The sequence below is a fragment of the Amyelois transitella genome, chromosome 2 (genome assembly GCF_032362555.1).
Source record: "Amyelois transitella isolate CPQ chromosome 2, ilAmyTran1.1, whole genome shotgun sequence".
NCBI lineage: Eukaryota > Metazoa > Arthropoda > Insecta > Lepidoptera > Pyralidae > Amyelois > Amyelois transitella.
The window spans coordinates 707,856-733,082 of NC_083505.1; the positions used below are offsets into that span (position 1 = coordinate 707,856).

At 36.4% G+C, this 25,227-nt stretch overlaps 2 protein-coding genes across 3 annotated transcripts in view; one reads left to right on the forward strand and one right to left on the reverse strand.

Annotated features, from left to right (window-relative positions):
* Positions 1-431: 431 nt before the first annotated feature.
* Positions 432-25,227, forward strand: part of LOC106136853 (uncharacterized) — a 70,729-nt gene continuing 45,933 nt past the window's right edge. For both annotated transcript variants that reach the window (XM_060949930.1, XM_013337512.2), the window contains exon 1: positions 432-577. In XM_060949930.1, coding sequence (XP_060805913.1) covers positions 496-577 — 82 coding nt within the window. In that variant the 5' untranslated portion in view covers positions 432-495. The remainder of the gene's footprint in view (positions 578-25,227) is intronic.
* On the reverse strand, positions 14,357-23,931 carry LOC106136852 (maltase A1). Its single transcript, XM_060944487.1, has 9 exons — positions 23,606-23,931; positions 22,786-22,965; positions 22,395-22,558; positions 21,550-21,932; positions 19,589-19,790; positions 18,935-19,124; positions 17,589-17,755; positions 16,789-17,027; positions 14,357-14,543 (listed from the first exon to the last, which is right to left on the reverse strand). The coding sequence occupies exons 1-9, from the start codon at positions 23,823-23,825 to the stop codon at positions 14,471-14,473; spliced, it is 1,818 nt and encodes a 605-aa protein (XP_060800470.1). The 5' UTR covers positions 23,826-23,931; the 3' UTR covers positions 14,357-14,470.

Consider the following 25,227-nt stretch of genomic DNA (forward strand, 5'->3'; position numbering starts at 1 on the left):
CATCACTCTGTCTCTCAGTCCTCAACTTGACCCCAAAGACCCCATGTTTGGTATTGCCAGTTACAACATAGCATAAAAGAAGTTTTTCGCTCAAATTCAGTAAGGAACTGTAATTTTTCCAAGTTTGATAATCATAATTGTCGACGAGTAATTATAAGGGTACCTATATAATGTTGTGCTATTAAACAGCATATACTTGTCTCATAATTGAATGAACTTCTTTCGAGGAAAGAACTAGGTGTCTTGGCTTAAATTGCTCATGGAAAGCGCTAAGACTAAATGCGTCACTAAGATCGTGACATCACATAAAATCAGACTTTCAAAAAATATTTTTTTTTTAATAATTTGAATTTCGTTCGAACTTGATTATTTTTTTTACGATAGCAACACCACGGCGTGGGTGTTTCAGGCATGCGCGGTGGTGTCGGCGGGTCGATACCCCCCAGGCCTTCAGTCCGCGCCGCGCCGGGCCCCTAGCAGCCCGCGCCGCCCGCCATGAGGGCGCGCGCGTTTCTATACTTGCTTACCGCGGTGCTAGCTACTTCTAACTACAGCCATGCAGAGAAAAGCAAATTCTGTAAGTTTTTTTTTATCTTTTACTTGTTAATTTAACTTTATTTCAGACCTCTTCAACAGAAATTTCATATATTTCAAAGGGAACGTCTAAAACTAAACGCTTTGATTTATCGCCTGCTGTAACATTGAAAGTTAAACTAATATTGTCTCTGTTATTTATAGCGTTATCTACTATGACTTCTGCAACATTAACAATAGTATAATATCAAATGTTTTCACATACTTTTCACATTTAGATGCCGGTCGCACTGTCGCGCCCTCTACAAGAAGCTCTAAGTTGGCGCGTTTTAGCATCGTATATATGTTTTCATTGGGTACCAACGCTCGTTCGTACTGATGGAGTATCGTAATCGATTTTTAAGCCTTAATAGTATTTTACACAAATGGTTTCCAAGGCTTCTTTTGATATAGTTTCTTGACATATGTCGTTTGAATTTGGGGCTTGAGCGTTGTATGAAATTGCTTGTCGTAATAAGTAGGAAATGGGTCACAGAGACAATAGTAGGAATAGAGTAGATGTGTGTGCGCGGTGTAATTTCGTATTCAATTCATTGCGTCCTAGTTTTCAGTTCTTTACGGACTCGGCGCCCCTCCCCTTATTATGTCGTTTATACTATGTATCGTTACCAAAATGTATTCCTATTGGAAGTAATCTTTTTGGAATTGCCCTTAATTTGATTTTGTATATTATGTCATCAAGTTTGTTTTACGAAACATATTCATTGAGTAATTTTGTATTTTCAATCTGTTCTATAAATTTTGTGATACAGAATTTTTCTTTTTATTTCAAACAAGTCTATTTACAGATTTAGAGCTTTTAATAATTTTTCGTGAGAATTAATTAGGGTTGTAAGTAAGATTTAAAACTATTTTAGATAACTTTTTCATTAATAATGACATCATTTATATACCTTAGCAGGGAATGTAATGAAATAATTATCTTCATTATAATGCCAAATTCAATCAGTTTTGAAAATCACTAAAATATTTGTTTATTTTCTGCCAGCCCTCCTGCAGCTTGTTGGCTATCTTATCTACTGGACCTGGTCCTCCACAGTGTCTTGGAGGTCCCACTAGAAGCACTGTCTCTCCTGAAATGATAATTAAAACTTTGTTAATGTCAACTTTATTGCCAAGTCATGCCAAAATTGAAAAACTTAACTGTGGTACCCCAAGGAGCTAAGTTAGGACATTTATAATTCATCGAGGTAATTTATAGATCCATTTTATGAATTGGCAAAGTAAATACCTATGCCAATCGACTGCTTTAATGATTGAATAATAAAGTTGGAAGGTTTAATTACTTTACTTATTGGAGCTATTAATCTTCAAATGGGATATTATAAGGGTTAGAGTCATCAAAGGTTTTCGAAGATATTAGCTAGACTTAATTTATTATTTTAATGACAAATTTAAACAGTTTTATCGAATCTTTATGTTACAATTGTATTTACCTAATTCTATAAAAAAATTATGCTTTAAGACATATATTAAATGTTTGTCTGTTACCATTTCACAAATAACTGACGTATTTATCAAAAATTTTTTTTCAAAATTTTTTTTCGGAAAAAGAGGAGGAAGATTATTCAGAAATTGACTAACATTATTTTCAATGATGTCAGTAATAATTACATAAATACATACAAACATCACGTCCTTTTCCCTTACATTACAGACAGAGTTAATAGTATCGAAAAAATTAAGTTCTTGTTCAGCTGGATGCAGTTTAGTCCATCATTAAGATTCAAATAATGTTACAGCATATCCTATCTTAAGTTGCGAAGCCTTAAAGTAAAAAATACCTGGCGACAATCTGATTGGTTTGTCAACATTGACATGAGAGCCTATGGAGAAACCTGAACCAGCGGAGGATGTGGCGACTGTCATCTGTGTTGGTAGACCGAAGACCCTGGACAGTTGAGCTTCAGTGCGGTCTTTGGCAACGTTTGTGAGAACCAACAGTGACCCAGCCCCACCCCATCGCAAAACCGCCAGGGCGTCTCCCAATCTGCTGATCTTTAAAGAAAAAATTGGATTCAATTTCCACTTCATTTTTATGTAAATTTCACAGAGAAATGACAATCAAAATTGAGAAAAATGTCGAAAATGTAAGAAAAATATAGCCTTAATTACGTACTTGTCATTAAAAAATAATAATTCGTTTTTTAATTACGCTTTGTATGTATTGATCTCAACAAACAATGTCATAAACATGACCCCGAATTCTCGGGATTAGGCAATATCACAAACAAAATATAAATATTTACATTCATAATATATAAACTCTTTATCGGTTTTGATGTTTTAGTTGACCGATTTATGAAGTTTTAGTACTATTCTTTTCATGTGATTTTGGGTGCAATTTTGACGCTAAATCTCAGGTTAGAGCGTTGGTGGTAAGAATCGGTAAGGTAGAATGCGTGATGCGCAGAAAGGCACAGGTTCAAATCCCACCTCGGCCATGTACCAATGACTATTTTTGAAGTTATGTACATTAGTTTTAATAATAAACGATGCTCTTACGGCGAGGGAAAACATCGTGAGGAAACCTGCACATTCAGGAAACTGGATGTGTAACCATGGATCCAATACGGGTTAGGTTTACCTGCAAAGGTTGCGGGGTTCAGATGGGAGTCGCTTCGTCTAAAAACCTGACTCACCCAATCCAGGATCCATGGTCAAAGGCATACCCCGGGCTCCGCTCCAGAGTGGTGCGGATGCAACTGGGACTAAAGCCAGGAGGAAAAATTGCCGCTAAATATCCCCAAAAAATATTCTACTCGTAATTTATCACCTCAGTGTGGGGACCAATAGCTGGAGACTTTCTCATAGCAGCAGCGACTCTCACCACACCAATATGACTATTTTCATTAGCAAACTCTGTCTTTGCATTAGCATATCTGTAATTAGGGGCAACTGGCAGCCAGGGTTCTCCAGTAGTGAACCCAGCATTTGGTGTGTCATCCCACGGCAGAGGAGCAGCCGATGGCACCGGTTCCGATGGCCAGCATTTTGTAGTAGTGGAAGACGCCCATTCGAGAATAGAGTCAGCGACCCCCATTTCATCTCCTTGTTGTATAACTGCTGCTCCTGGTAGTGTCAGAGTGAGAAGATTGATGGCGTCAACCAGTTCGGCTCCGTACCTTGTTGCTGTTCGACTTTCGTTTCTGTCGCTTGTCTGAAAAGTATTTCGATTTATATAATGTAGGTCTATAAAAAGATACGTAGTAAATTATAACAGAAGTTATATTCTTAAGTTAGGTCCTTTAAGTTAGGGACACCTTCAGGCGCATGTTGTTGTGTAACAAACTGGGTAACTCTTTTCAAGTATTAAAAGAAAATAACAGTTAGGGATATAAAGGAACATACATACATATCATCACGTCTATATCCCTTACGGGGTAGACAGAGCCAACAGTCTTGAAAAGACCGAAAGGCCACGCTCAGCTATTTGGCTTTATGATAGAATTGAGATTCAAATAGTGACAGGTTGCTAGCCTGTCGCCTAAAAAAGAATCCCAAGTTTGTAAGCCTATCCCTTAGTCGCCTTTTACGACATCCATGGGAAAGAGATGGAGTGGTCCTATTCTTTTTTGTATTGGTGCCGGGAACCACACGGCACATAAAGGAAATAAAAAAAAATATAACCTACAATCCAAGTAGCCGCTACATAATTAGGAGTGTTGAGTAATGTATCATGGATGGCCAATCCCAATTCAGCAGCTGAGGATCTTGAGGGTGACGTTAAAGCTTTGCTGAAGACGCTGTTGGCGCCTGTACCTCCTTCTGAGTAGTATTTTGCAGCCATTGACGGTTTCAGAGATGATTCCACTAGTATAGCTCTGAAAAAAGATTTGAATATTGCACTAGCTACACAAAAGAGTGCATAGGTTTCTTGAACCCATATATAAGTGTGTATATAAAAGTATACATACATATATTAAAGCTTTATTCCTGACGGAGTAGGCAGAGTCAACAGTCTCAATAATCCGATGAAGAACGATAGAATCAAGATTCGGACAAGCCATCAATTAAGAGAGCAAAATAGCGAAATAGGCCATAACATTGGCATTTAAGAAAGTACAACAGATATGATTAGAAACAATTCAATTTCGAAAATAAACACAAATCATGACAGTTGTACTCAATCAAAGTAGGTAATGCAATAATTTAACTTCAGCAGATCGTGTAATAAATCTGAAGTTAGCTTTACTACAGTACTGTGAAACTTTGCCAATAAGTTATATTGAGATCATGGACGACCATACTATTATAAATTTATTTGCGTTGAGATTTTTTACAAACAAAGATTTTGAACGGTTTTCGTTAAAACTTTTATCGCACTTAAATTTTCCGTTTTTATCTTGATGAAAGAAATTTAAGTTTCCTTTCAAGATTAAGATTTGCGTTTAAAACAGTAGTAGGTAATAATCAACAGTCGATCATGCATAATAAAATTATCTTATGCTACCATAGATACTATGGACATAAATACAAATGATCAAATGCTTAATATCTAGAACCACAAATAAATATTTATAAAAACAGAGTAACAACAATAATCTATACTAATATTATAAAGCTAAACAGTTTGTTTGTTTGAACACGCTTATCTCAGGAACTGCTGGTTCGAATTGAAAAATTCTTTTTGCATTGAATAGACAATTTATCGGGGAAGGCTTTAGGGTATATAACATCACGCTGCAACTATAAGGAGCAAAGAAATAATGTAAAATGTGAAAAAAATCGGGGGAAATTATTCATCCTTGAGAGCTTCAATGATGCAAAAATAACTATTCCACGCGGACGAAGTCGCAGGCACAGCTTGTCGTTTATAACACACATAAAGGTGATTTACAGAAAGATGGAAACCTTACGGTGTATCTAGATTAGCAGCTCGAGCACAACTCATTGCTTCCACGAACATTTTTCTGAACAGTTCCTCTGCGCACATCTGATCTTTAGGAAAGTCTGGTGTTATCAGTACTCCAGAGACACCCCTCTTTAGCCAGGCACATTGGGCGGTGGCTAGATCAGCTACAACACTGAAGGAGCACAGGTTCAAAACCGCTTGGTTGTTGGAGCTGGCGTAGTACGCGTTGCGACCTTCATGCCAAACCCAGGCATCTATACCGCGTTCATCTTTAATCTGTTGAAGAACATCTGCTTATTATTCAAGTCTATATCCCTTACGGGAAAGACCGAGTCAACAGCTAGTCAATGGCTTAATGATATTTAAAAAGTTACAGGCTCATAAACTTGAGATTTTCTCTCTCTCAATCTCAAGTTCATGAGCCTATTCCTTAGTCGCTGTTTATAACATCCATGGGAAAGAACTGGAATCGTCCTATTCTTTTTTCTGTTGTGCCAGAAACCACACGGCATTTCAAAGTAAACAAAGCAATACAACAAAGCAATACCTCGTTATGCTGCAGACAAAAATGATGAGTTGAAATGGTTGCCCACACTTCTAATAAGTAGTGTTAGTCTTCTTAACGTTTTAAAACTAGCATCGTAAATTTTCCCGTTTCTTCGTATTTTTCCTTAATAAGAATTAACTCTTTTCTCTCTTATCGAATTCCGATCAAAATATAAACAGACGTAGCTGAAATTTATACTATATTTTCACAAAATATAGTTATCATTATAACTAGTATGCAGAGATCGTGGCAAGTGGAAAGATGTAGTCTCTGCGGGAAAAAGGCGTGATTTTATGAATGTATGTATGTATTTATGTTACTTAAAATTAAACTCTGCTAGCCAAATTAGTACCTTTATTGATATCTCATCTGCGTGATAAAAAAATATTAAAATTAATGAACCTGCCCCTATTACGCTAATTGAGGACATTGTAAAAAGATCCAGAAGCCGTTATTCCGTCTCCGAGTTTTATGAATGCTATTTTTTACCTGTTGACAGGTTTATGGAGAGTTTCTGAAATTAAGAAACGTTAACTTTAAGCAGTAACACTAAATTCTGGAAATATTTAATTTGTAACAATGGAAACTCGAGATAAACGTTAAGCACTGAGATGGCTACTTTTTATAATTCTGCTTCTTTTTAGATAGTATTTCGGAATTAAGTTTATTCGTAAGTTTCATGTTTTATCTTGCAAATCTAAGTGTATATAATATAATAAGATTATTTAGGATGAAGTTTTCAAATACATAATGGCTAATTAGTTTAAGAAACTTCAGTAGTAAAATAGTTGTGCCGTGTGGTTCCCGGCACCAGTAAAAAAAATAGGACTACTCCATCTTTTTCCCAATTATTTTATTAAAAGCGACTAAGGGATAGGCTTACAAGTTTGGGATTCTTTTTTTGGGCGATAGGCTAGCAACCTGTCACTATTTAAATCTAAATTCTTTCATTAAGCCTCAAATAGCTGAGCGTGGCCTATCAGTCTTTTCAAGGCTGTTGGCTCTGTCTACCCCATAAGGGATATAGACGTGATTATGTAGATGATGATGACATGACTATGTAGATGTGATGTATGTATGTATCATTCTGTTTTATATTTAGATGGTATTTCTGTATTAAGTTTATTCGTAAGTTGCATGCTTTATTTTGCAAACCTTAATTAAATAAGTTAACAAGCCATAGAGTTTTTCATATTTACGAAGAAGTTTTTGAATAATTGTCAATTTGTTTTGGATTCTTCAGTTGTATCACTGTCCATCCATCCATAAGTGGCGAAATCAAAATTTTGTTGATATTTTTTATAAAAACCATACGTTTCGTCACGGGAAAAGAACTTTTTTTGTTGGCCTGGGTCTTGTATATTTATCTATATAAGTATTTATTATAAAATATAGTATCGTTGAGTTAGTATCTCGTAACACAAGTCTCGAACTTACTTCGAGGCCAACTCAATCTGCGTAATTTTTCCCGTATATATTTTATTTAATTTGGAAAATTCATGTTTAGTTATACCTGTGGAACCTGATCTGGGTTCCCGTCTTGCCACAAGACCCTGTCTTCGAACCCAGTAGTCTTCTCAGCGCTGGCCTTGAACCAATCAGAGTCAGTGCTGATCGTCTGCAGCGGTACAGTCACTATCACCTTCAGTTCTGTTGCAAATCAAGAGAATAGTTAAGAAATTGAATATTTATATCATTTAAATTAAAAAGTTATCAGTTCTCTACATACATACATATAATCACGTATATTTTTTTTTTTTATATATGGGACAAATTACACTGATTGAGTTAGTCTCGAAGTAAGTTCGAAACTTGTGTTACGAGATACTAACTCAACGATACTATATTTTATAATAAATACTTATATAGATAAATATTCAAGACCCAGGCCAATCAGAAAAAGTTCTTTTCTCATCATGCCCTGGCCGGGATTCGAACCCGGGACCTCCGGTGTCACAGACAAGCGTACTACCGCTGAGCCACAGAGGCCGTCAATTATCATATTCCTGGCAGGTTAGACAGAGCCAACAGTCTTGAAAATTGCATGTAGGGAGTTATGAATGTGGATGAAGCGAAATTATGCAGAGATCGCGGCAAGTGGAAAGATGTAGTCTCTGCCTACCCCTCCGGGAAAGAGGCGTGATTTAATGTACCTATATATGTATGTATGTAAACTCACCGATTTTCTTTGCTTTCTCGATTACTGCACGGAAAACGCTGTCATCTCCATATCTCGGATCTATTTCACCAAACCCTATCACACCCGGTCGAGTGCAGTCTGAGCTCTTTGAAGACAAGGGAGACAGGATCACGGCGTCAGCGCCTATGGCTCGGACATAGCTGATCTGTTTCACAAGACCTAGAGGCGAAACATTATGAATTGTGATTAAAACTTGTGATTTAGAATTATATGTAAATTTTAACAGAGACCTTTTATATTTAATGAGTAAATCTGGAATCTGGATGCAGTGTGGTTCCCGGCACCAATACAAAAAAGAATAGGACCACTCCATCTCTTTCCCATGGATGTCGTAAGAGGCGACTAAGGGATAGGCTTACAAACTTTTTTAGGCGATGGGCTAGCAACCTGTCACTGTTTGAATATCAATTCTATCATTAAGCCAAATAGCTGAACGTGGCCATTCAGTCTTTTCAAGACCATTGGCTCCGTCTACCCCGCAAGGGATATAGACGTGATCATATGTATGTATGTAAATCTGGAATTCCCTTCACGTCTCTTTATTTCCAATATCTACGGATTAGACATTTTAAAGACAAGACAAGAGCAAATCAATTGATTTGAAAACTTTATATCTAAACAGGTGTTGATAAAGGATTACAAAAGTTTACCAGCAACATGCTCCGTTAAAAACGTAACTTATCTACAACATATTTCTTCATGTTTTTTCACGGCTTAAGTGGCGCAGCGGTAATGCGCTTGTCTGTGACATTAGAGGTCCCGGGTTCGAATCCCGGCCAGGGCATGATGAGGAACGCACTTTCTCTAATTGGTCTGGTTCTTAAATGTTTATCTTTATAAGTATTTATTATAAAATATAGTATCGTTGAGTTAGTATTTCGTAACACAATTTTCGAATTTACTTCGAGACTAACTTAATCTGTGTAATTTGTACCGTATATCACCCGTTTGTGCCCCATCAATTCCCAATGCCATACCTTTCAAGTCTCCCAAACCATCGCCGTCACCGTCCTTGAAAGAATCCACAAGAATTCTGTAATAGACTGCATTGGTCCACCAGGGCGTGGCTACTTCAGCCACCACGTACTTCGCAATGACCGTCAACACGACTGTCCCTATCCACATGGCTGGGCCGAGTAACTACCACATTCATTACGTGACCTCGTCTTGTAGTGATGGGATTAGTATATGATTTATGTCTTTATTTAATTTCGTTTTTAGTTTTGAGTAGATTTGTTTCATTGCCTTACACTATAAGAATTTTAATTCCGTCATTAAGCCATACAGCTGAACTTGGCCTTCCAGTTTTTGTGAGGCTTTATCGTTAGGAATAAAGACTTATTTCCTTAAAATACATACGTGTTACGGACTATTTCTCCGCCACATTTAAGTTAAATAGCTTTTGTGGTTAGAATGACAGAAATACTTTTTTCTTTTATACAATTTGTAGAGAGAGTTTCATATGAAATGTGGCTGTAATACTTTGAGGTTATATATATTTAAGTAAAAGGTATTGTTTAGTCAGTTTAAACTATTCATGGGACGCCTCGTCTAGGAACATCTAGTCTTTGTAATCTACTCTGAGTTTTTTTAATTTGCTTGTCAGGGGGAACTCTATTTCATATGTATGTCCCTGTAACTATATTTTATCAGTAATTTTTGCCACCACACGCAATGATACTATTTAAAGCGTTTGTAGGTTTTAGTTCATTCAGAATTGATGTAAGAACTTCGTCCAAGTCGTCCAATTACATACATACTCTCTCTTTCTTTCTTTCTTTCTTCTCTTTTCACTTGCCATGTTCTCTGCATACTTCCCTCGTTTCATCCACATTCATAACTCTCTTCGTCCAATTACTTAGTACTTACACTTTATAACTTAGTGAATAGTCTACCCAGGCTGAGGTTGTTAATGTACCTAGTTGCTTTTAATTAGAATTATTCTGGTTATTACAAGCCCTTTGTGTTTTATTATTCGCAAAACTTTTAAGGCCGGATAATATTGTTTAATTAAGACAAAGAAAGCAGAAACATAATTAGCAAACTGAAAATTAAACTCTTTTATCGCGAGCCTCCAGCTAAGACCAGAATCTCGAAACCCTTTGTTGAAAAACAAAAGGTGGAATAGGTAATTATTTGCAATTAAGTTAGTGAAAACATTAATGAACTTAATACAGTAAGGTTTTTTCATGTTGATCATAAAGTTCAAAGGTGTAAAGTGTTGAAGCTCCTATCTCCTTTGTGCCGTCCGATTGTGTTTTTTTTTACTTTTCGATTTTCAAATTATAGTCAAAATTTTATTCATAAACAACTCCGTATTTTTATTTTAATAAATCCCAAAAATAATAAGCGACACTTCAAGACATAAAGGGATATATTGATAAACTCTGATATAACTTTTTGAGCCTTCATTTTTGCCTCCTAAACTAAGGCTACGGCTTAGACTAGGTTCAGGTTTTCGAGACTTTATCTTTGTCGATCCCGTAAGGCAAAAAGAATTTATATATATACGCACTTATATTCAACAAGTGACCAACCTCACCACTATAATCCAACCCAGTAATCAAAGCGCCTTGTAATTCCTAACCTGCCAATTTGACGAGTAACATTACGTGGGTAACCTCTGAATTACAAGCAACGGTTATTAGCGATACCAGTTATTTGCAACTGATGGGAAAATAAACTCTGAAAATTATGCGTGACCGACAATTTGATGCTTTAATATGTTTATGTAGTTGTTTAATGTAGGATTGTTAAGTAGTAAAAATGTGGGCGATGGACTTTTCGCGAGGCCATTTTGGTAATGGCGTGGTGGTGATAAAGAGTTTATGAATAACACTTGACATGGAATGTTTTTTTTTTTATTTTAAGTGAAAACGGTGTGAAAAATACGGGTATTAAACGCCAACGTAACGTATCTTTATTTTATCACGGACGTTTCGAATCATGTTACAATGATCCGTGGTCACCGAGCGCCTGAAGACCAGCGGGTTATCGCTCGGTCTGCATTTTTTTTGTAATGTATGTATTTTTTCAGTATGCATGTGCACTTTATCGCACCACCAACTTAAAGTTTTTCTGTTTGGTCAGCTGGTTGACTGGTAGAGAATGCCAAACGGCATTAAGTCCGTCTTTTGTACATTTTTGTTTTTGTGCAATAAAGTTTTAAATATATAAATAAATAAATAGGCTAAAAAACCTAAGTATTATTGTATTAGGCGATAGCCTAGCAAATTATCACTATTTCAATCACATACAAGCTGAATGTAGCCTTTCAATCTTTTCGATACTGTTGGCTCTGTCTACCCCGTAAGGGATAAAGATGTATTTATATAAGTATATGTACATACTAGCTTTCCGCCCGCGGCTTCGCCCACGTGTAATTCGGTTATATATAGCGTTTTTTAATGATCTCGACAGGGCTTTCTCTTCCACAGGCTGAAATCTTGTTACAACTGGAATTAAATATAGCCTGTGTTACTCAGGGATGATGTAGCTTTCTAATGGTGAATGTTTGAAATCGATTCAGTAGTTTCGGAGTTTATCGATTACATGTGTAAACAAACAAACATATAAAAAAATAGATTGTTCCTCTTTATAATATTAGTATACATACAAATCTATATAGAAAAAGTAAAGCGAGACAAAATCATCGTCTCAAAAGAAAAAAAAACAGGATTTATAGGACGAAGAGGCCTTACAGGATTTCCTTGTAAACAATATTTTTAGTTTTTTTATTATTTACCAGTATGAACAGGTTAGAGGGAGAGCTGACACGCGAGCAAGCAACATACTATACAGTTGTCCATGAGAGAAACAATCTTCTCTTAAATCAACACCAGCGACTTTAAAAGTTTGCCCTTGAGACTTATTTATCGTCATCGCAAAGCAAACTTTTAGAGGAAATTAAAGGCGCTTAAATTCAAATGGAAGGTCATTGGGCATTAGAGGAATGCGCGGGACGAATACCGTTTCTCCTCGGGCACATCCTGTCAAAATAACGGCCTCAACTAAATATTTATGTAAGGCTTTGACTTGCAACCTGGTGCCGTTACACAATTTCGGTGGTTTCAGGTTACGTAGCAACATTACCGGTGTACCTTTTCGCAGTGCAAGCCTATGGTATGGAAGACCAGCTGGTTTAAGTGAATTTAAGAATTCGACCGGATAATTTGTAGCGTCGTCTGCATGGCATGGTGTGTCTATGGATTTATAAATCTTTTCTTCTCCGTCGAATGACTTTAAAAGTATGTCGTTAATAAATGCAGCTTGTTCGTTCTTCGGAGTCAAAATAGCTCGTTCGCAAAACCATTCTATAGGCTTGTCTTGTTATGTATGTTAAAGAGACGACTGAAAGATGTCATACAAAGTCTTTTTTTTTTAAGGATGGGAAATCATCAAATGACCTCTCCCGCTCTGGGTGGAACGGAAGGGAGTGTCAGACTTTTACTGACTAAAACCCACCTCGTTCCTTCAGTTGCCCTTTGCGTTCCGGGGCCACGGTATCTCGTTAGAACTTTCCCGCAGCCCCGGCTCAGTTTATCCCGTTTCCCCCCCTTGGGGGTTGACATTTCAAAAATCCCTTCTTAATGCTCACTTATGTTACTAAAGGAACCTCTGTTCAAAATCTCAGACTCCTATACCGAGCGGTTTCGGCTGTGCGTTAATAAATCAGTCACCCAATCGCACCCCCTAAATCACGATTGGAGGGTAGTTTGAAAAAACTTATAATGTCAAACATATTTACTTGCCTATGTACGTGTTCATGCCAAGTTTCAAGTTTATAAACCCAAGGATACCCCTTTTCCCCCCCTTGGGGGTTGAATTTCCAAAAATCCTTTCTTAGTGCTCCCCTACATATCCCAAGGAACCTACATTCCAAATTTCAGCTGTCTACGACCAGTAGTTTCGACTGTGCGTTGTCTGTCAGTCAGTCACTCAGTAACGGAAGAGTTTTATATATATAGATGTGCTGTTGTAGTTAGACAGCGGTGCACAATTTCTGTCTCTCACGTGCCAATCGAGTCTTGTCAGCGTAAAAACAAAACGCATTGTTCTATTACCTGATGACGGCCTCTGTGGCGCAGCGGTAGTACGCTTGTTTGCGACACCGGAGGTCCCGGGTTCGAATCCCGGCCAGGGCATGATGAGAAGAGAACTGGTTGGCTAGGGGTTTACAGGCTAGGCTAAGTACTTACAGTAGACAAGTTTTTGCCCGCGATTTCGTCCAAGAAAGATGAAGCAAAGGAAATATGCAGAGATCGTGGCAAGTGGAAAGAGGTAGTCTCTGCCTACCCCTTTCGGGAAAGAGGCGTGATTTTATGTTATGTTATGTCCACGTTGCACTTTTGTTCGCAATTATTTTTAACTTATTTATTCAACGTTAACCAATGTTGTGAAACCAAAAGATATGACAATTATTAAGTGATATGAAGTGGCCAATAAAAATGAATAAAAATTTTAATATATTTATTTTTAAATTTTGAATAAAATGTAGCTTTCCTCAGCGTCTACTCTATATCTCTTTACCAAATGTCATCAAAATCGGTTCAGTAGTTTCTTCTGCATTCAAAATATTAGTAAGAATCATTTTAGTTATTGTACCTACAAAAAACTATCATATTTTGAGGCAAAGTCCTGGGGTCTTATGAAACTACAAAAAAATTTAATTGGTTCAGTAGTTTCGGAGTTAATAGAAAGACGAACATCGTGGTCTTTCAAAATAATGACCTCAATTTTTATTTACTTGTGCCATAGTCATAATTTTGCAAAACCTATTTTATTAGCGACCCGCCCTATCTTCACACAGGCAGCATTCATAAGCCTTCCTCTTTTGAACATTTCAAACAGGAACAATTCCGTCTACAGCATTCCGAGATTTGTGCATACATACATACAGACAGAGAAAAAAGGGAGACTTTATTTATAAAATGTCGAAATAAACAAGAGAAATAAAGAGGTAAGAAAACACTAAGATCACCTTTTGTTCAAGCACTCGTTGAAAAATAGTTAAATGATTTGAACTTAAAACATGCACTAAAATTAAATTAATTTTGTACTAATTTAATTAAAGTGCAAGTTTTTGATGTGTTTGTACATCTATTATTCACTTTGTAGCGTTATCGACTAATAGCGAACGTTTTTTAATAAAATTAATTCATATTGTACGCAAGGTATTGATATAATTTATTATCTGTTAATGTACTGAATTCGTTATACTATAAATATCACATTATCCTATCTTCCCAACTTATATCTTATATTCTTAAGATCATTATGTTGGAGCTGACTTCAAGACGAGGGCTTCTCCAGCCTGTAGGGTCACCTCATCCAAATCCAAGGTATCTCTGTAAAAAAATGTAAAAATATATTCTCAATAATCAAAATTAAGTATATAAAGTTGAACTAATTTATCTATATAATCTATACGGTAAAGTGGTGAGGATGCAACCGGAACTTAAAAGCACGAGGAAGAAGAATCTATTTTAAACTGAAAATAATAACTCTATCGGAAAGATAATTAATACTTTAATCAAAATGAATAATTAATCTTCAGCCCAACATCAAATTAAATGTCCGAAGTAATAATCACTGTAATTCAACCCGAAAATATGTTTTAATAATTTGTAATTACCGATTTAATATTCAATATCATAAATTCAGTTTCAACTCAAAAACAGTTGGATTGGGTTTCCAAGTGGTGGAATAAAATATAATACGTAAAGATATGGCATTGCATAGGATTGTATTGAAGAAAGCAATTTATTAACATTTGTATGCCGTGTGGTTCCCGGCACTGTGGCGATCTGTGACTATTTTAATATCAATTCTGTCAATTAGCCAAATACATAGCTGGACATGGCCTACCAGACTTTTCAAGACTGTTGGTTTTGTCTACCCCGCAAAAATCACATAGAATGGAGTTAAAACCTTGGGTGTTTTGTGACTACGATTAATTTAGGATCGTGATAATAACGATGACCTACCAAAAAAAAGCTATGACCATGTCAACCATTTAGGTTGACTACCTGAGTTTTCTTGACAGTTTAACCGTGATTGGCCGTATTAACTCCGTTAGACATATATAGAAACAATCTATAAACGTACCAAAGCGTTAATTCTGTACTCTCTGTATTTTACTATCACCTCACAAATAACTAATGATTTGGAATGAGCCTATGTAATTCCACTTAGTGTGGCCGTTTCCGGCCGGAGCCCCTTCTCACACAGTCCGGTCCGACTGTACGGCAACCGAACAGCCGGCGACGGGGCCGTATCGTGTTCTTTAATGATCAGAAAAAAGGTTTTTTTTGTTATACTTGCCATTATTATGTCTTAGTTCAAGTGACAGTTCTCAGTAATAGTCAAAGTCTTTCAAATATATTCTATTGATGGCCGTTACGTATTCTTTAATATTTAGAAAAAAGATTTTGTTTGTTATAATCGCCATAATTATGTCTTAGTTCAAGTGACAGTACTCTATAATAGTCTTTCAAATAGATATTTACTCATACTTTTTAGTTAAGAAATGATTGAGGAGGGAAAAGATAAAGTCCATTGTCAACTTTTTAAAGCTAAACATATAAATTTCAATATTGTAAGAACTTTAATCTCTCAAATGGTATTTGCTCCTATCGAAAATAAATTATGAAATCTTTTGTAAATATAGTACCTACTGATCATGATCGTAAATGGACATCTGATTTTTCTATTTGCAATTTTGCAAAAGTTGAAATTGGTAGAGAATGTGTCTTATTATTAAATTCACCTATTGTAGCATTAAGGCACAATGTAGTATTAAATAAATAAAATACCGAAAATCCTATTGTATAAAATTATAATACAATTTCAATAAACCGTATGCCCGACGGGAAAACCGGATGGTGTGAGCGAGAACTATGCGTGCAAATAGCGGCCGGTGCCAGCGCCTGTCCATTTTATACCGCAATGTTGTTTAGTGGCGTTGCAATGTTATTTCTACAGGGTTTCAATGCATGCTATGAGTATATTTGAATTGATTCGCATATTATGATCTTTATTAGACTGGATTAATCTAGCAGCTTTGAATCATTTATTAATCTACAGCATGCTCTCATGCTGTTCTATTAGTGAAGTAAAAATGTAGTTTGTACCGGCTGTTTCTCTTCCCACGAAAATTGCACAAGTCAATCAAACGTGGAGCTTTCAAACTTCGTATTCTTTTAGGCGATGGATGCCTAGCAATTTGTTACTGCTCCTGAATCTCTATTCCGTCACTAAGAACTGCAACTGACCTTCGAATTATTATTGAGATTATTGAGGGATGAATACGTGATATACATATATGTATGTAGATACATACATACATAAAGTTACGTCTATATATCTTGCGGGGTAGACAAGAGTCAGCAGCAATCTTGACAGACTGATAGGCCAAGTTCAGCTGTTAGGCTTAATGATAGAATTGAGATTATAATAGTGACAGGTTGCTAGCCCATCGTCTAAAAGAAGAATCTCAAGTTTATAAGACTATCCTTTAGTCGCCTTTTACGATATCCATGGGAAAGAGATGAAGTATGTATGTGTGGAAGTATGTAGATGGCGGTTACTTACCCTGCAACTCTATTAGAATGGACACTGGAAGTGTAAACGTCAAGGGATCCACTCAGGTATTCGACCCTGGACAAGTTGACGGTATCTGTCTGGTTTCCCACGTTGAAGACCAGGCTGTAAGTGTCGTGGGTGACGAGGTACCGGACCAGGATCAGGGTATTCTCAGTCAGAGCCTCGATGTGGTAGTTCCCGTGAGTGAGGGTCGGCTCTTGACGGAGTTTTGTTAAGGATTGGTAGACCTGGTAAAAGTTTTGAAGGTATTATTAACATTATTAAAGCTAGCATTACAGAAGATTATGATGAGATATCACAAGCTTCCGCTGTTTTGGAAGTAAGATTTCTTTAAGAAGGGGACCATAATAATATCCTACTACTATTATAAAGGCGAAAGTTTGTATGGATGTTTGTTACTCTTTCACGCAAAAACTACTGAACCGATTACCATGAAATTTGGTATGTAGGTAGCTGAAGACCCAGAATAACACATAGGCTACTTTTTATCCCAGAGTTCCCGCGGGATTGATAGGGTTTCCATGCGGACGAAGTCGCGGGCGGCCTCTAGTCATGCATAAAATAGATATTGCAAAATTAAAAAAGAAATGTTCAACAGTTGCTTTTTTAATCGCGTGGATGTTCGATTATTCCGTGAATGTCCACAGTCTCAGATTCATAGAAATGGTAATAATTTCACTCGATTTTTATAGTCATAATTTCCAATCCGTAGTCTGTATTGTTTAAAAAAACCACGATGACAAATAAATGTGACAAATGACAAAAGTAACAAAAAAAATTATCTATACCTTATAATGACTCCGTGGTGCCAACTTCTGCGCAGCCAAGTTAATTACCAAGTAGTCGTTAGCCACCGGGAGCCAAGTGCTGATGTTTGTGGAGAACCCAGCGCTGGTGGAGGAGTCCCAGTGGTACGGAGTCCTGGCGGGGTCCCTGGAGAACTCCAAGTAATTGTCTGGAGAAATAAAATAAAGGAGATGAAACACGACTTGAAAGAATTTAAAGTTTGTGGCTGAATAAGTAAAAAAGATGACGACATTTAGATAAGTGCTTCGGGGCCCGAGGTCAGATTTCCAACTTTGATATCTATAGGGGTGTAAAAGTTAAAATCATTAAATCATTATGATCACATTATCCGCGGAGCTTTCAAAAATCTCGGCTTCATTAATAGAATCTCCAAGCCCTTTAAAAATCGTGACACTATCAAGATCCTCTATTTCAGCTTTGTAAGATCCATTTTGGACTTTTGCAGTAGCATCTGGAATCCTAATTATCAGGTTGATATGGATGCAATTGAGAGAGTGCAAAAGAAATTTTTGAAGATTCTTAACTTTAGAACATGCTTAATAAATACCTCTTACAATGATTCCCTTGTTCACCATAAGCTACTTTCCCTAGAAGATCGTCGAACTCAATTCGACATAACATTTTTGTACAAAATTCTTAACAGTTTCGTGGATTCTCCTACTCTTTTGTCAAAGATTAATTTCATTAGTAAAGCTCGTCTTCCGGTTCGTAACACTCGTCATCTAAACATATTTGTGCCACCTCGCTTTCTCAAGAACTACACTCGAATAAATTTCTTCTACCGCAGTTTGAAACGCTATAACAAGGACTTCACTGACATTGACCTTTTCTCGCAATCGCTGCAGACTCTAAAAAGGAAATTATTCCTAGCACTTTCAACAGCATCGTAAAATAATTAGATAAATTCTGCTTTAATTTATATGTGTAAACCATTTATGTAATGTAATGTATTACGTTAACCAGTTATTTATTTAGCTATTTTGTAAATTGTTATGTTGTCAACACACTAGCATAATTTATATGTTTTTGTAAAATTTTCGGCGCTATTTGTCTATTTAATATGTAATTCTAATTGTAAAAATGTTGTAATGACTGTTTGTGCCAAAATAAACAAAAAAAAAAAGAAAAACGTGGTACGTTTTAAAATAATTCCCACCTTTTCCTTGGAGTCACATTGTGTGATGTGTTCAGTTCTTATAAAACTAAAGTAAATGAATCTCTTGATGTCTCCCAATAGACTAAAATTATCAATGAAGGAAATCACAAATCAAAGATATATTGAAACCATTTTGACCCACAAAAATTAAAAGACTAACGATCACCTTACCTTCATTGCCTTGGTTAATAGCGTTGACATCCTGAGTGTCCTCCCATGAGACGAACCCGTCTCTCATGCCGATTTCCTCCCCCTGGTACGTGACTGCTACTCCTGGCAGCATCAAGTTCAGAGAGTTCATGCCGTCCACCATGTCTGTGCGGAACCTGGAGGGAAGCCTGTTGTTGTCGTGGTTCCCAAGCTGTTCCAAAATAAATTGTGTCTTGACATTTGTCCGAATACAGGTGGGTTGCACCATGATAACCAAATAATAAAAAGCATTTAACTTATTAATCAAAGTTTGTGTTGCAACGCTTAATTTTTTATACTAGTCACTTTTATTGTTACGCTTAACTAATATTATCAATAATAACCAAGGGTATGGAAAGAATAGTGATATCCGTTTTATTTAAATGTTCTTCAGAGTGGACAGTTACCTTTAATGTATTTAAAGATTTCAAAAAGGAAAACGGTTTCTATGTTTTGGAATTGACACACTAACAATATAATAACGATATAGCAATATGAACGCCGCTGAAAAGGAAATAGAATAATGCAAATGTACCACAAAGAGTAGATGAAGACAATTTTACAGCTTAAAAAAAGACACATTGATAGAGATAAGACAATATTACATAACAACATGAAGTTACTATCCGTACTTACAACCCAGTTAGCTACATGCCCATGAGGCATGTAAGTGAGCCACCGCTGGATGACGTAGACGAAGTCGCGGGCATTGGACCTGGCTGAGAGGCTGGTGATGAAGTCGAAGTTGAAGGGGAAGTGCGCCCCGATCCGGCCCGCCTCATCCCCATAGTACAGCATTGTCATAGTTATGTTTGCGTAGGCTTCGGCGAAAAGTACTCTAAAAGGAACATGATCGGTTAATTTAGTGTCTTCTTCAGCAGAAAGATCAAAGGAATCTGAATCGATTCGTTCTGTAAACTCTACTCAACTGATCTTTGTACTAATACATACATACATATGGTCACGTCTATATCCCATGCGGGGTAGACAGAGCCAACAGTCTTGAAAAGACTGAATGGCCACGTTCAGCTATTTGGCTTACTGATAGAATTGAGATTCAAATAGTGACAGGTTGCTAGCCCATCGCCTAAAAAAAGAATCCCAAGTTTGTAAGCCTATCCCTTAGTCGCATTTTACGACATCCATGGGAAAGAGATGGAGTGGTCCTATTATTTTTTGTATTGGTGCCGGGAACCACACGGCAGGCACATATTAGTACTGCAGCCCGAAATAGTCCAGGAGATAGGTCTAATGGCTCAATTGGCGTGACCGTTTGAAGTGCTTGCGCATGTTCGTTATCTTGTATGACATTTACTTAGTCTAGGAAATAAAGTATTTTATTTCGATTTCATCCTTTTTAATGAAGCTTTTGAAAAAGTTGTTACCGGTGTGAATACATTTCGAGTAATGTTAGTGTGTAAAGAGAAACTGATAACACGAAAATTATACAATTTCACTGTGAAAATATAAATAAATAAATAAATAAATATATACGGGACAAATTACACTGATTGAGTTAGCCTCGAAGTACGTTCGAAACTTGTGTTACGAGATACTAACTCAACGATACTATATTTTATAATATAATACGTATATAGATAAACATCCAAGACCCAGGACAATCAGAAAAAGTTCTTTTCTCATCATGCTCTGGCCGGGATTCGAACCCGGGACCTCCGGTGTCCCAGACAAGCGTACTACCGCTGAGCCACAGAGGCCGAACAAGCTGCCATTAAACAGAAAATAATCCACATGTATTTCTTCAAGAGACATTTGATCTATCAGACAGATCTATGAAGTGTTAGGGGGTCTAAATAATCTTTAAAACGAATTATCCTTCGCAGATAATAAACATCCACTTACTAAGGTATTTAAATTTGAAAGATAGTATGCTATCGTTTATATCAATACTACCCGAAATAATCTAATCGTTTTATTATAATCTAATTATGTATTTATAGAAAATAAAACGATAATGATAAATTGACATAATAATCTCAAAAGCAAGAAAAATTTTCATGCCATTAGAAGAGCATTTTATTATTAGTAGAAATCACAGGGTAAATTGAACTTTATGAGCCACAATCAGGAATAGAATACAAAGAGTTAGCAAGAACTAGGAGAAAAGTTGATAATTGAATTATCAATGACTTTCGGAAAATAATCATATTACTTTTATCAATAATTAGAGGCCGCCCGCGATTTCGTCTGCACGGAAACCCTATCAATACCGCGGGAACTCCGGGATAAAAAGTAGCCTAAATGTTATTCTGAGTCTTCAGCTATTTACACACCAAATTTCATCGTAATCGGTTCAGTAGTTTTTGCGTGAAAGAGTAACAAACATCCATACTGACATCCTGATATACTCAACAACTATCGCATTTATAATATTAGTAGGATGACTGATTATTGCAGTATAGTAGAATATATTTTATTCCACTCGTATACAGGAATGTATGAAAAGTCTAAATTATTTTTCCGAATAAGTATGACACGTCTTAGGGCTATTTTCACAAATTTCGATGGTTGAATTCATCACATACATATCACCTAGTCAAATATATATATAGTACATATGTCATAATTTTCCTTACTTGGTTTCCCAAGAGTTCTGCTGCTGCAAGTTATCCACATACTCCCTCCATTCAAAGAAGACATCATACAGTTCAATTAAGTCTCTCACGTGAATCTGCGTGGTGTACCCAGGCTGATCAGGATTCAGGAAACAATTTCCACTTAGAGGTTCGTCAGGGTAAATCCCGTCTGAGTTTGGAGGAGTCTCGAAAAGGTGAGGAATGGCATCAATTCTGTAGCCATCTGCGCCTTTTTCAAGCCAAAATCTCATGATGTTAAGCATTTCTTGCTTGACGACTTCTTGTCTGAAGTTGAGATCAGCCTGTTCTATAGCAAACTGATGGAGATAGTACTGCTGGCGTTTTTCACTCCACTCCCACACGCTGCCTCCAAACTGACTGATCTAAAATTAGAAAGATTTAGTTTAGTAGGTGAAGGTGTATATTCTTGGAGTTTAGTTTATGAAAAATTGATAAAGTAAGCTGTTATTCACGCGGCTTCTTTGGTCTTGGGCGCACTACTTCGCCGATGACGCAAATCCCACGGAAACAACGTACTTTTTCCACAAGTTATTTAATGTTCTTGACATATTAACATATATTACATATAATCACGTCTATATCCCCTGCGGGGTAGACTGAAAGGCCACGCACAGCTGCCTGGCTCAATTGCCAACATGTCAACGGAGAGTATACATATATTAAGTATAAGCCTATCCCTTCGTCGCCTTTTACAACATCCATGGGAAAGAAATGGAGTGGTCCTATTATTTTTTCTATTGGTGCCGGGAACCACACGGCACCAAGAGCGTGAAGAGAAGACATATAAACATCTCACGTTCATAATATTAGTTTGGAAAACTCACCCAGTTAGAAGGTACCAGTCTATTAGTACTGTTTTCAGGGTCTGGTCTGGGGTCCGACCAGACGAAGAAGTCTTCATACCCTGGCTCCATGTCCTCGGAGCGCTTGAAATATTCTGATTCTGTGCTGGCGTGGTTTGGTATGAGATCCAGGATGACTTTGATACCTGACATAAACAATTTTTATGAGTTCTTTAGCATTCCGTTTATATCCATCCATATTAGGATAAAATGGGGGAAATTAAATGGAGGAGGATAAATTGGACACGGCTTTTCCCCTCACGGGGTAGATAGAGCCAACAGTCTCAAAAATTAAAGTACCACGTTGTTGGTACATTTTCTGAATTAACTTTTCTTTACTTGCATAAATGTATATAACAAGGTATATTCAGACCTAATTCGTGTGCCTTCTCCACCAGTTCTTCAAAGTCCGCCATAGTGCCGTATTCGTAGTGAATCTCGTAGAAATTGCTGATATCGTACCCGAAGTCCACCATGGGCGAGGTGAAGATTGGTGACATCCATATTGCACCCACTCCTGTCTCCACAAAATGCTGTAGTTCGCTTGTTATTCCTGTTTAACAGAAAAAATGTTGTGGTTAATTTTAACAGCACTTCAACATAAAATAAGCTCTTGCAAACTTATTCCTGTGTTTACTTTTCTTTTAAAGAAATTGGTCTAAAAACCATTTAAGTTCGATCGAAATTTGTAATATGAATTAAGCATAGTCAAGGAATCACATCACATACTTTTTCTGATTGTCCTGGGTCTTGGATGTTTATCTATATAAGTATTTATTATAAAATATAGTATCGTTGAGTTAGTATCTCGTAACACAAGTTTCGAACTTACTTCGAGGCTAACTCAATCAGTGTAATTTGTCCCGTATATATTTATTTATTTATTTATTTATACATATGATCACGTCTCTATTCCCTAGGGGTAGACAGAGCCAACAGTCTTGAAAAGACTGATAGGCCACGTTCAGCTGTTTGGCTTAATGATAAAATTGAGATTCAAAAAATGACAGGATGCTAACCCATCGCCTAAAAAATAATCCCAAGTTTGTAAGCCTATCCCTTAGTCGCCTTTTACGACATCCATGGGAATGAGATGAAGTGGTCCTATTCTTTTTTGTATTGGTGCCGGGAACCACACGGCAAATTATTTTCGTACTATTTGTTTTACTAGATATTACCATTGGATTACTTGCCTTTCAAGTCTCCAATGCCATCCCCATCGCTGTCCTTGAACGACCTTGGGTAGATCTGGTAAATAACCGTCCCCTCCCACCAATCCAGGTCAATCAATTCTGGAGGATCAGGGGGGTCGTCTCTGGAAGCTAATATAGCCCAGGTCAGGGAGCCAGCTATAGCACCAACAACTATAATAGACAGTATGCTATATAAGACTATTTTCAAACAAGACGCCATTTTGACTGGAGACCTAGATGGTGACTGAAATTTTGATTTGAATATCAAAATTGTATTAACTGATAACTGACCATGATTAGTTACTCGTAATATCAGCAATAAATGTTGTCACTCATTTTTATATTTGGCTATTTATTGTGTCAAGATAATTAATATGGGTAACGATAAGGACATCAAAATATAAAATGAGCATAGACTTCTAAAGTTAATATTGTGTAAATAGTGTGTTTTTTTTTTATTTTTCGTGTGTTCCCGATATCTACACTAATCTTCTAAAACTAAATCTATTTGACACGTGAACTTAACGTACTAGGCAACTAAATATATAGAAAAAAAATTGATGGCTCACGAGTATAATAAATAAATGAATATATACGGGACAGATTATACAGATTGAGTTAGCCTCGAAGTAAGTTCAAGACGTGTGTTTCGAAATACATACCCAACCATTCTATGTATATTTTATTACTTTAACTTATAATTGATACACATCTAACGAAATTCCCGTAGGTATTATCACATCTCATTATTTTTGTACTAGTCTCTTTTAGAACTCTATGTGCAATCAATCAGTCACGTCAGAAATACCTTGCAAGAAATTATCAATATCTTTGCACTTCGAACTATTTTAATCTATAATTTAAATTTTGTTTGTATGTAAGGGGTAATTTTATTAAAAGCCGAAATATGTTTTATAATTTTGAAGATAAATGTTTAAATTTATATTCATTCGCGCGAAGCCGGGGAGTAGAGTAAGTGAAGAAGGCAAATCGGTAATACTGTAATTGAAGAACTCTGTGTAATGAGAAACGAATAAAAAATGTACGTATTTTGAAGGGAAATAGAAAGTATACGTGTTAATATTATGGTGTTACTGTGCTTCGTTTTCTATATACATACATATGTACATACATAATATCACGTGTCATTGTTATGTATTAATTAGTGGCAAGTGCCGTGTGGTTCCCGGCACCAATACAAAAAAGAATAGAACCATTCAATCTCTTTCCCATGGATATCGTAAAAGGCGACTAAGGGATAGGCTTACAAACTTGGGATACTTTTTTAGGCGATGGGCTAGCAACCTGTCACTTTTTGAATCTCAATTCTATCATTATGCCAAATAGCTGAACGTGGCCATTCAGTCTTTACAAGACTGTTGGCTCTGTCTACCCCACAATGGATATAGACGTGACCATATGTATATGTATGTATATATAATATCACGTTATACCTTACTGATTATGAAATTAATTAACAGTAAAATTATTAAATATATTTAACAATTATGTATTTACATTACAATACAATTATTAATAACAACTCCCGTTTACAAATTTATGGAATAAATATGGATAAATAGATAAACTCTTTATTGCAAAAAAAGATAGAAAATCTGTGA